This window comes from Lathyrus oleraceus, chromosome 4, assembly GCF_024323335.1.
Source record: "Lathyrus oleraceus cultivar Zhongwan6 chromosome 4, CAAS_Psat_ZW6_1.0, whole genome shotgun sequence".
NCBI lineage: Eukaryota > Viridiplantae > Streptophyta > Magnoliopsida > Fabales > Fabaceae > Lathyrus > Lathyrus oleraceus.
In genome coordinates, this window is record NC_066582.1 from 291,801,120 (window position 1) to 291,814,065 (window position 12,946).

At 31.5% G+C, this 12,946-nt stretch overlaps 1 protein-coding gene across 1 annotated transcript in view; it reads right to left on the minus strand.

Moving 5' to 3' along the window:
• The window catches only part of LOC127075178 (phospholipid-transporting ATPase 3), a 35,080-nt gene extending 22,927 nt beyond the window's left edge, over positions 1-12,153 (minus strand). The window contains exons 1-16 of the mRNA XM_051016657.1: positions 11,677-12,153; positions 10,110-10,175; positions 9,894-9,955; positions 9,589-9,670; positions 9,066-9,176; positions 7,708-7,785; positions 7,502-7,598; positions 6,327-6,433; positions 6,000-6,065; positions 4,377-4,498; positions 3,775-3,865; positions 3,604-3,681; positions 3,397-3,513; positions 1,314-1,460; positions 1,131-1,235; positions 185-330 (exon numbers count right to left, since the gene is read on the minus strand). Coding sequence (XP_050872614.1) covers positions 185-330; positions 1,131-1,235; positions 1,314-1,460; positions 3,397-3,513; positions 3,604-3,681; positions 3,775-3,865; positions 4,377-4,498; positions 6,000-6,065; positions 6,327-6,433; positions 7,502-7,598; positions 7,708-7,785; positions 9,066-9,176; positions 9,589-9,670; positions 9,894-9,955; positions 10,110-10,175; positions 11,677-11,847 — 1,646 coding nt within the window. The 5' untranslated portion in view covers positions 11,848-12,153. The remainder of the gene's footprint in view (positions 1-184; positions 331-1,130; positions 1,236-1,313; positions 1,461-3,396; positions 3,514-3,603; positions 3,682-3,774; positions 3,866-4,376; positions 4,499-5,999; positions 6,066-6,326; positions 6,434-7,501; positions 7,599-7,707; positions 7,786-9,065; positions 9,177-9,588; positions 9,671-9,893; positions 9,956-10,109; positions 10,176-11,676) is intronic.
• Between the last annotated feature and the right edge of the window lie 793 nt (positions 12,154-12,946).

Below are 12,946 nucleotides of genomic sequence, written 5' to 3' on the forward strand. Positions count from 1 at the left end.
CCAATAAATCGGCAGATGTAGCTAAATTGGTGCCAGTCCAATTTCTCAAAACTTGGTTCCAATGTTAATGTTGGAGGTTTAGTCCTTAACCATATGCGCCTTTCCCACTCTCCACTACTTTCCGTGTCACATTGTTACCAGGAATATCGAAAGCAGCAATAATCAATAAGTTTGAACTTTGAACCTGTAGAAGAAGAAACCAAAGTTTTTTGCAGCAATAACCAAAGCAGCCTCATCAGGTGATGCAGCTTGATATTTGATCTTTTCAGGGGACTGCTCATCACCCTCTGGTAGTACAGTATGGCATATAGCAAGACATCTGAAGAATTCCTACACACGCATGTATATAAAAGGGATATTACTTTATCTAATATAATATTTAACAACACACTAAACAATGGTACTAAATTGGGCATAATGTAATGAAATCAGGTTTGATGCTTAACTGTGTACGATCCTTAGCAACAGGTTTAAACAACGTGAATAAACTTTTTCTAAAAATTGGAGGATCTAGGTTGTGCTAAATGTATTTGGAAAATAGTCACTAAAGTATAGGACCTAAGTATTACCTAGGAAGTACTTATACGACAGAGACATACATATGAAATGCACGGATACAATGATTTAGATTATAGAACATAACAGGGCATATAATATGATATAGATACAAGGATTAAAATTATAGAACATGACAGGGTGACAGTACAATACACAAATAGAATAAAATAAAAGCATAACATACAAACTTTATATGCAACCTGTGACAAATGAGGGTGATAGTGCAATACATAAATAAAATAAAATAAAACCATATACATTAATTAGAAATTACAGATTTTTAAGTATCCACCTCAGACATACAAATTTTATATGGAACTCGTGCCAGGTGGTTACAATTGAGAGAAATCATGTATAATTTCTAGGACAAATGTGAACCAATAGATTATGTATAACATGCAACAAGCAAGCACGGATTAAGCCAACTGATTTTCCATTAAAAAATATAGATGGTTGTACATAAGAACCTTTTTACTCAGCGAGGATCAAACTCACAAATCAAAAACTCAAGACTAGGTTTAAAGATAAAATAAACTGCTACCACTAATTCAAAGTAAAGCAAAATTATTTACTTTGCAGGCATCAGGATTGGGTTCATTCCTCCAAGCTCCTCTCATAAGCCTGGCATCTTCAAAATTGAAACCCCTCTCATGCACAGTATGGGGTGGTCTATTTTCCTGTAGAGAAATAATACGACATAATTGTACTATTTCAAAACAGGTCATCTACTTTCTTACAATAAACAAGAGTACTACCTCAATTTTCATGCCATTGCGCTCTGCTAGTCCTCTCTCAATTTCAGTCACGCCATTTCCATAGACCTCTACTCCTATTGAACACTTGAAGAACTCCATTAAGTTTCTTGTTAGGGTCCCAGTTTTGTCAGAGAAAATGTATTCCACCTAATAAATCAATTTGTATTAACATTGAAATATGACAAGAAAAATATACAGAAACTGCAAAACAATTTATATTTTGCATTTCAATCATACACATGGACCAAAAATGTATGTATCATCTTTCATAAGATACCACTTCATATTTATTCAATTTGTAATTTAAAACAATAAAAAAAAGATGTTGAGACAACAAAGGAAAAGGCCTCTTTTAAAATTATAGGCTTTCAGATTAAGAGGAAAGAGAAACAACTAAGACTTTGAATTATGACTATGGTTTGTTATAAGATGATACAAAAAAAAAAGCACTAGCCTTATTTACAATAATACAAGACCCAACATCCTAAATAGGAGAAAAATTAATAATAATAATAATAACAAAATAATATGAAAACTTATTGTGTAAATAATGTATATTTGTAATTATTATAAGTAATAATTGTATCTGGCCCATTAATCATACCTATTAGGGTTAGAATAGTCTATCCAAACGAATTAGAGTATGTAATTTATTTACAACTTTGAAATATATCAAATATATTTTCTACATGGTATACGAACTTCCAATTTTGGGGAACTTGCTTTTGCATAAACCCTAGTTGTTAGCATTGTAGTTTCTGTTGTTTTTCTTTTCCACCTTCGTTGCAGAATATTGCTCCTTTACTGCAGTTTTTTGTTTGGATCATTACTGTTGTAAATAATATATTGTTAGTTATTAGTAGTGATTTATATTTGGCTCATTAGTCCATTAGTGAGCCCCCATTAGATTTAGAATAGCATATTTTAACAAAGCCTTAAATATGTAAATGGTCCTTGGAAATATATCACTTTTTGGTTTTAGTTCTTGCAATTTTTTATTTGATTTTGGTCTTTGCAAATATTTTATACTGTTTTTAATCTTTGATCTTTTATTTTAGTTCTTGCAAATTTATTTGTATTCGAATTGGTCTCTATAATATTAAAAATATTTGATTTTAGTATAGGGTTTAGGATTTAGTGGACTTAAATCAAATATTTTACATATTACAGAGACCAGTTCTAATATAAAATTTTGCATGCATGCGAGTGTGTTGGAACACGTAAATCCCACATAGATTAAAGATAAGGCTTGATTATGTAAGATAAGGCTCTGATACCATGTTGAAAAATCAGAATGTATTATTATGTTTTTCATTCTTACTGAGTACAATGGATTCAACTCTATTTATAGAGTTGTAGTTAGGCTAAACTAACTCCCTAAAATCAAAGGAACAATTCCTGAATTCAAGGAGCTGTTATAACAAAAATAACTCCCTAAAATCAAGAGAACAGTTCCTGAATTCAAAGAGCCATTATAAAAGAAACTAACTACATGTTATAACAGAAACTAACTGAAACTAACAGCATGTCATCTGGCAAAGGCGCCAGCTGTAACTGAGAGTATCTCGAGCAGATTAGAGTTTATAAAGAGTGACACCCCTCACTTTACAAGTCGATTTTATAAGAATGAGTTATACTCAATATAAAAACTTACTAGAGGAAAATGCTTTCAGGTAGAGTAGATAAGTGATGGGAAATGAACTTAAAAAACAAGCAACTAAAGTGGATTTCGGGAGTGCAAAAGCAATAAGTGAAAACAATACTTCTTTCACTATGAAAATAACTAAATCATGAGAGATTCAGCGAAGGCGTTTTGAAAGGATAGTTTCAGACCCAGTGAGAACCTGATGGAGATGTAACCGTTCGCAATACTAAACCACCTTCATTCCAACTTTCTTAAAAAGTCGTTATTATTTCAGAAACCTTTCTTTATATTACTTTCTTCTTTTATTTCTTTTGTGTTTGCCTTTAAACCTCCACAATTTTGTGTATATCTATCTTGTACTATTTCTTTCACTCTCTTCCTTTTAAATCAAGAATATTTATTTTACATCTACAAGCAAAACACGTGGGAGCTACTTACCTGTCCAAGTTCTTCATTCAGATTTGAAGTTCTAGCCAATGCCGGTGTATTGGTTTCACTGTGGTACATTCCCAAATCCTTGTTGATAAATTGAGTTGATTGAATAAATTTTATCATCTGATACAATAACACAAATAAATAACATTTTCTCTTTACAAAGACATGGAAAGTTTGGAGAATATAAAATCAAATGACCGAGACACAAACCTCTATAGACACATAAAGTGAAATTGGGATGATTGTTGAATACAGAGTGATAAGGGTAAACATAGTCAGAATAAAAACCTGACAACAGAAGACTCAGAATTAGCAAATAAGTTAAGAGAAAAAGAATGAGCAGAGGTGGCTATTTATCTTGACAGAGCAAGTCCACGTTACCAGAAATCTGTTTTTTGGATTGAACTGTGCTGAGCCCTCCTCTGATGAATCAAGATGTAAATAAAAGTATTTTTTGTTTACAAAAATAGCACTGCAATTCACAAATTTAAATAATATCATTCACAAATATATACTACTACTATGTAAGGAATTACATCACTTTCTCAAAATTTCATTTATTTTTCCAATAAACCATATCATATAACTAAACTAAACTAAAATCTAAGAAGCGCATATTGCTCAACTTCCCATTCTGTAATTACATAATTTCGGAGAAAGTTTAGTTATAATAACAGACTTGCTATTATTATATTAAGATTTTTATAAAAATTGACAGTGACTACAATTTTTATGAATTTAATACTTATAGTAGGACTCATAATCATTGCTTACTTTAAAATCTCAACTCAATTAAAAAATAAAATTTCAAGTTATGGGACATGTCATGTATTGTCCATCAAAACACTGTTATTAATAACAGTAATTAAAACAATAAATCTAATAGAGTTCATACAAAACAAATTCCAACCCTTCCTAGCACTGCCTAAACATTAGCAACAGATTAGAAGTGGTCCAGCAAACTCGTTATTTAGCTCACATACCTGCCAATGGCTCCAATAAAACACATCATAAAAAGTGTTGCAAAGAGAGTGAGTATGAGCTTGTCAAGTTTCCTCTCCAGTGTACTTCTTTTGGAAGGAACATTCATTGAGTTCATCATCACCTGCAATGTCATTCAAAATATCTGTAATACACATTTAACAATTACAGAAGGAAAACATGCTGCCACAGCAACGTGAAAGATATCAAAATAAAATCCTAAAGTGAAATAGCAAAACTTGAATTGCTTTCCCACATTGAATCTTTATTACCTCTGAAATGCATCAAATAATTATAAATGATACGTCAATAAAGTTATCCAAGTACATCGCGAAAAATGATCAATGAAAGTTACATATTACCGATATTCTAAATTAGAAGGCATGCAGCTAGGATCCCCAAATATCAGAATGCACAGTATCAAGTGAAGACCAGAGTCTTTTATAGGTGCAACTAGAAAAAGACGTCCGAACATGTTTGCCAAGATCACACGGCTCATATAAAGAGTCTTTAAATGTGAAAGTTAAGGAACCAACATATTGACCGAAACGACAAGGAATCATATCCAGAGATGCAGAAAGACAACAGACTTGACGGATGAGGATGAAGGTAATAAAGACCTTGTGATTCAGATCATGTTCCAATTGTCTCTCTCGTACTTCGGTCTTGTATAAATTAAGAACCCGAAGAAAATGTTATGGAATAATTGAGAGAGCAGGTACTGATTGAAATCAAATTAAAAAGAAAACTAGGTACAAATAACATCTAAATGATAGAGATGGCAAAGATGAAGCTCGACCAATACTAGTAATTTGTGCCTAAGAACCATTAGAAAGAGTGATGTTGTGAGGTATTTTAGGAGGTGACAAGTTAAAGATAAGAGAGGTATTAACAACTACATGATCAGAAGCACCAGAATCTAAAAACCATGATCTCACATAGATAGATAGATAGATAGATAGATAGGTAAACGGTAGAATTGCCGAAATGAGACAGTGTGGCTAGAGATGAAACATGTTGGACAGCAATCAAATAATGACCCAAAATAATAAAAAGTACAAACAACCACAAAAAACACAGTGACCGAATATCCAAATACTGAACCAGCAGACCTTGTGATGCGATCAAAGTGACAAAAGACCAAAATCACAGCAACAATGAGCCTCAAGAGGCGTTCACAGAGAAAAAACAACAAAGAAACTATTAGAGAGTAGTAACAAAATACAATTTAACTGTAGAAATTGACTTTTATTGATGAAATTATCAGGTTTAGAACAGAACATAATTTCACACATGGCAGAGCATGCATAATTCACACATAAACTAATGAAAGAGATAGTAGAATATTACAAGACAATTCCCATCCAAGATAGCACAATTCACACATATATGTGATTAACTAGTATAACCACCATTCTTAATATGTGTGATTTAGTTAATTTTTGTTAATAAATCATTCAGGATGGAGTAATAGCATAACAAGTCCAAAATAACAGAGCTATGTCACTAGTAACATTTCAACAATCAGCGCATTACAAGTATTAATAACTATTTTTGACTAAATGCAGACAAGGGCTAGAAAATTGTGGAGGCAGTAACATTTGACGTCATATATAACAACATACCTTTGTTTCTTGCCCTGTAAAAATAACAACACCAACAATATACTCTGTATTTCTGAGACTGCATCCCTGAAAATGAAGGGATTCAATAAATTAATGCTTGCTCAATATCACAAACTAAGTAAACAAAACAGAAGCATCTATTGATGATATAGTACTGGAAAATAAAATGTCAAAAACAATCTTAACAAAGAAAAAACACTCACTTAATTTGTCAAATGCAACAATTATGGCTAGCTTATGAATAATAGACGAAGCTACAATAAGAAAACACAAAAAGCATAACAAGAAAACACAAAAAGCATAGGGAAAGGAAACAACACAGCATACTCGCAAAAGAATCTGGTTTGGGCTTAGTGGAAGTGTCTGCTTTTGAATCAAAAGATTTCCTGTAAATGTATACAAGGAATTGTTTGGTTGTTCACATTGAATTTCACCTGCAAATAGCAACAAGAATGCTTGTCAGAACATACAATAGATGAACTTATCATTGGAACCCATCACCCTAATAATAAAAGAGTACTGCATAGACTTCGGAATAATATGTTCTAAAAAAAATAAAATGAAAAGCAATCATTTTTAAGAGACATGCCAAATTTCAATAACAGCAAGTCGCAGATTAGAAATTTCCATTACAAAAATACAACAAATTTAGAAACAATTAACAAGACAAGTAAATAATTCAATATTTTATGAGCAGAGTTACTAGTACTTTAGTCATTGTGAACCCCCAAGTGAATACTCCGTCTAACTGGAGGATCTTTACATCTAATGATAAATGATAATCAATTAAACAATTTTACATTACTTATATGCAGCCTGAATTCACTGCTGATCTGACACTGAAGAATGGTGAATGTAAACATGAACACAAACAGTTAAATGCACAAATAAGAAAGGAGATTATAAATTTGTAGCAACTTTTGAGGAAGGTAAATAGACAGGAAAATGGAGTAAATTAACAAGGAAAATCCAACAGTATGAAAGATTCTGTACGTCATTGTAGTCACATTATATTGAAATCAGAATTACACCCTCCGGCACTATTATAAGCAAAGATTCCATTTTCAAGTTTATTGAATAATTAATGATTTTGGTCTATATCTATACCAGATACATAAATTATTCAATGAACCTGAAAAAATAATATTTACTTAAAATAGTGACCAGAGTAGTATATCTCAAAGAAACTAGGAACGTAGCCAATTCATAGTAACTAACATGCACAGTGAACTGATTAAATTGAATTCATGCACTCGTTACTTAGATAGATTAGCCAAAATTATGATAATGTCAGGAAAAAATCCTTTTAATAAAAATGTTTGAAACAACGTTATTTAGATAGATTAGCAAAAATTATGATAATGTCAGGAAAAAATCCTTTTAATAAAAATGTTTGAAACAAAAATACATTAAAAGATGAAAGGTTTGATGGTGTATGTATCCTAGAACTTAGACAGCAAATAAATAATTGCAATAAGGGACATCATAATTAAAATACAAACCTTTAAACTCGGATGCCTTCTCTGGGGTCAGGTAATCCCAGGTCTTTTCCAATGCTTTCCTAATCTTCAAATTGGTCTCCCCGTCCAAATTTGCAGTCTGTCACCCAAACTCAATATTGATAAATGGCATATACTGATAAGAACATGAAGAAAACACTCTTACTAGATTGAAACATATTAACAAACAAATAATTAAATAAATAAACCTCAATGTAGCAGACACCATCTGCATTCGTACTGGCCAAGAAAAGCAAATCTGCAGGAAAGAATCCATCCTGCTTAACCTGCAACAAAATCATTTTTTCACTATCCCAATAGATACCTGCATGCCTAATCGTACTGTTCAAGAAAATATGTGAACAACTATATTAAAGGAATAGATTAAGTCTAACTAACAGCAAGCTTGTGAGAGCTTACTGTAGGCCTAATGCATTATAGTAGCACTTTGTAACCATTGTAACTAACACAGTTAGAAACAGTTGTAACCACCCTAACAAACTGACTAACATGTGTCAGTAAGTCCCAAACCCTTACCTGCTAGATTAGGTTATCAGAAAAGATCTATAAATAGATCTAATTCGGTTGTAATAATCATTCAATCAAATAAAAGAATATTTTACATAGATTCCAAGAGAATCATGAGCAACATTGAGAGCTCTAACAAAATATAACAAGAACACTGCTATTTATTACCGAGGACTTTTACAAGAAATGGAAGAATCCTTAAAAATAAGATTTTTGACCAATCAAGTTCTGATGACAGTATGTGGTCTCATATGATTTTCCAGGTAACAAACATGATAAGGTAAATAATTTGAGGAGCTAAACAAAAACAAACAAAGGTATGGGAGCAAATTATTAAGAAAGTTATAATAATTTTATAGGGTGGAGAAAAATACAAATATTAACGAAATCATTACTAATTAATGTTATATGTAGGAGAATCCAGCTGAGATATGAATTTATTCTCCGTGGTTTTATTTTATCTTATTTAGGACTGTTTGCTTTTGGTCCGGAATATCAGAGTAGAATGAAGTATTATTTTTTAGTCCTGTCTGCTTTTAGTCTCAAGACACTTAGTAGTATTAATAAGGGGTATACTTAAAAAAAATGCATCTAGTAATTTGAAATGAGACTTATATTTAGGGACAAAAAACATTTCCAAAAGGAACTTTTATTTAGGGATTGCAGCAGTAATATGTAAGTAAACAAAAAGGAAATTATTAATATGTATATACTATAAATTATTTAATGTATAACTAAATTTAGAATATTGGTCATCTTGCTTTCTGCTATTCTGAATTAGCAGATTTAGATTCCGGCACTCTACGCCGCTAATCGAGAATAACAACATAGAATATAATAGGGTCATAACATATTTTGAACATATGTTAGGAGGATTGCAGCCACCAAGGACATGATAACCAACATCTAATGAAAGTTCATAAGCATAGGATTAATGATCATTATAAATACCCTTCTTTTGAGGCTGTAAATTCTAATTAGGATCATATACAAGACAAAATTAAATCTAGCACAGAAACATAAAAGACTGCACACTCACCTTGATAATATCTCCGACCTGCAACTTTTTCCAGGGTACAGGCACCCACTTTTGGTCTTGTAAAACATCTATCATATTATTGTTTATGGACATGTCATTTTGAAAACGTTTCTGTCGTAAGAAATTTAAGGGGAAAACAAATTAATAAGAGGGATACACTGTGAAATCCACCGGAATAAATCAATTTATGAGAAAGCCTCAGTAATTTGCAAAAATGATGTCATCAAAATAAACATACATCTATGCATGCATAATCCCCTTTCATTACATATATGGAAGTCATTATCATATTTTGAAACGAAACAAGAATAAACTTTCAGAAACTTGGAAGCATTGTGTGATAAAATGTTTACACCTTATACCTATATACATATTAATTCAGCGTTCTCCTATAACATCCTTAATTGGAATTTCCTATTTATGTCGATTCAAAAGATGAAATTGGAATCCCCTACTCTCAAAAACTTAAGTAAAACATACCAAAAAGAAAGCAATGTTCAAAGAGAGTGAATAATATTCTTACCCAGTCCTCAAAAGCTTCCTTAATAAGAGAAACGAGAAGCACCAAAGATAGAGGAAGCACATTAGTTATTGGAGAGACAGGACTACAACATCAGAAATTATGTAATTAGACTCTAAATACTTTCAAAATAGAGAAAACATCAACATACGAAAAAGTATATACTACTGATAATGACTTTTGCATTAATTAATTAAAGCATGGCAAAATGATACTGCGCCAGTTTGACTAGAAGCTCATGAATCACAATTAAGCTTGGATATTGCAAAGCAATCCTTGAAATACAATATTTTCTAGCATTTACATACCTAATTGGGGTGGTTGACAAAATTGAGATTGTAAGAAAGTAGAGATTAGCCACCCGCCTGAACTGCAGGACAAACAGGAATTTCTATCATCTGAGAAAACATAAAAACCCTGATAAATGAGGCCAGGATAGACCCCGTCGTTTAAAAACAAGCATGACTTTACCTTCAATAAACAATAAAAATGTGGACAAAAATCAAAAGCTTAGAGAAACTTACCTGTTCAAATAATCCTTTAGGCAGAAAGGTGAAAAAGTTGTATTTTGTGGTCGATATTGAATTTCCCTGAAATAATGGATATTAACTAATCAAATCCAATCTAATCACAAGACATAGGAATGCGAAATACACAATATAATCTCACATGAAAAGAAATCCACTATTTCTGGAAGCTAGTACTATCAACTTGTGAAACAAGATGGCCATAGGGATTTGGAAGGTATCCAAAGAGAAAATAGGGAGAATCAAGAGGCTTTTGACCAGGAGGTCAAAAGAATCTTGATGGTGGTAAGAAAGTAAGAAACATAAAGTTAGGATCGATACTTGCATTGGTTGCTTATAAAGAGGGTTCCCCAAGTGCTTGGTTGCTTATAAGATAGCATTAGAGTTGGTTTCCAAGGTCTCAGCTGACTAAAAAAGTCAATTAAAGTTGTAGAGTGCAACATGTAGGACATTGGTTCTCAGAGACAGTGCTATGACTTGATATTATGGGATGCCTAAGTCTCACATCAGTTTTATGGGATGCTTAGTAAAGTATTTAAGTGTCTTGGTTCTTCTTCTTGATAGCTAACTATTAAGGGGAGGTTCCCCAAATGCTTGGATAGTAACCCCTTGGCATCAAAATAATCTTTTAAATGAGGATCATAGAATGTATTCTTCCTTTTTCCTCAACAAAGCTAATTCTATTAATCAAGCAAGGAATAGTACTCAAAAATCAGAATCCGTTAAGTTGATGACATGACATGTTGGAATTTGCTGCAGTGCTTTTCGCATTATCAATACAAGAGAGCTTAGTGTAGAATAAAAGAGAGATGCAAAATATAAGGGAACCAAGAGTAACCTACTCTTCACAATAATTTGAAAAGAATAATGCAAGAATAAATTACTCACTATCTCTATTTTCTATTTACTTTATTTGGTTGCAAATCTATGCTTATTATTGTGAGACCAAAAAAGCACTCCTACTGCAATAATGCAATCCTCACGAACTACCCTAGTAGTTCATTAGATAAATCTCGTAGAAAGAAAACAATAGTTTATTCAGAGTTTACATTTCAGGTTCAAAAATATCTACACACAAAGTTTGACTTCAACCATTTTGAAGATAGATCCTAACACCACTTGCTTAATCCAAAGACTTTTCAACTCACCACAGCATAACTCACCCTGGATCTTCAATATAACTAAACTTCAGTTTAATCAATAAACTAACCCCTAAACCTTCTTTTTAGAATCAATAAGCTTACTAAAACACTAAAACATCCTCAACCTATACATTATTCAAAATTTCTACACGCAGTTCATCTTCAACCATTTTGAAGATCAATCACAACTCCACTTTGCTTAATCCACAGACATATCAACTCAACGAAGCAGAACTCGCCCTGGATCTTTAATCTACTAATCTAATATCATTAAACTAACTACTAAAACTGCTTTTAAGAATTAATGAAGTTTACTAAAACACTAAAATATTCTAAACCTTTACAGAAATGAGAAAACAACATCAATTACCCTCAAATCAAACGATAGTAAAAAAATTAAAGAAGCAATCAGTGAAACGAACCTTGAATCGAACAAGAAGATTGGAATCACGATCGTTACAGAAAATGGTGCGATAAGATGGAGCCTGAGGTTGGACTCGTCCGAGTCGAACCGATTGAGAGGGAACTCGATGGCTCATCGAGGAACTCGATCGAGAAGAGAGAGAAGATTGAATCCCATCCCATCCCTTCATTATCCCTACAATTTCAATATTTCATGCAATCGATTCTCTCTTCTGTTCTTTCAATGATTTTTCTCTGTTGATCAATGTCTTTCTCTTCAAAATACGAACAAGAATCTCAGGCGCAAACGCTACTTCGATTGGTGTTCGTTTCAACGTTGAACCTGAAAACCCACGATTTCAACTTCAACCCCCTAATTTCTGATTTGCCAATTTTGCCCTTGTTATTCTATTTTCGATTTTTCTTTCTTTTTGGAAACGCGCGTTTGTGTTATTAGCAGCGCTAAATTCCCTCCGTCTACGTGTTATGCTAAATTCTCTCCGTAGCGTGCGTGCATTATATATATTGATTGATGATGATTATTTATTGATAGCTCCACCCACTCTTCGTTAAAGCAAAATGTTAGTTTTGTTTATATTTTGTATGGATGGTTTTATTTTATTTTTGTAGGAATGAAAATAAGATGGTTTTATTTTATTTTTGTAGGAATGAAAATAAGATGGTTTTATTTTATTTTTGTAGGAATGAAAATAAAACATTGAACGTAAAAACTCTTTGTTATCGTAACAGTTACTTAAAAAAAACTCTCTGTTTTTATAACAGTTACGTAAAAATAAAAAATAAAATTGTACATATATATAATTAGAATCTGTTTAAAAGTCTTATATTAAATCTTAAATATTAATAAGAATAAATCAACCTGTTATATATGAAAATTTATTTTTTTTAAAAGCAAATAATCATATACTTGTTTATACTTTTTATTTTATTTAATATAATTGTTTGATTAAATCTATTAATAATTAAAATCTGATATAAATTTAAAGACTTATATTTAATATATATATATATATATATATATATATATAATATATATATATATATATATATATATATATATATATATATATATATATTACATATTTTAAGAATTAATTTAAGGTGATGTTTATACCATATGGTTCATGGTCAACAAATACTTATAATTGTTAAATTGAATAATTCCATCAATATTTTATCATACACCTTTTATAGATATTTTTTCTCCCTAAATCTATTAAGAGGCGAATTAAAATAATAAAAAAACACTTAATCTTCCTTTAAACAACT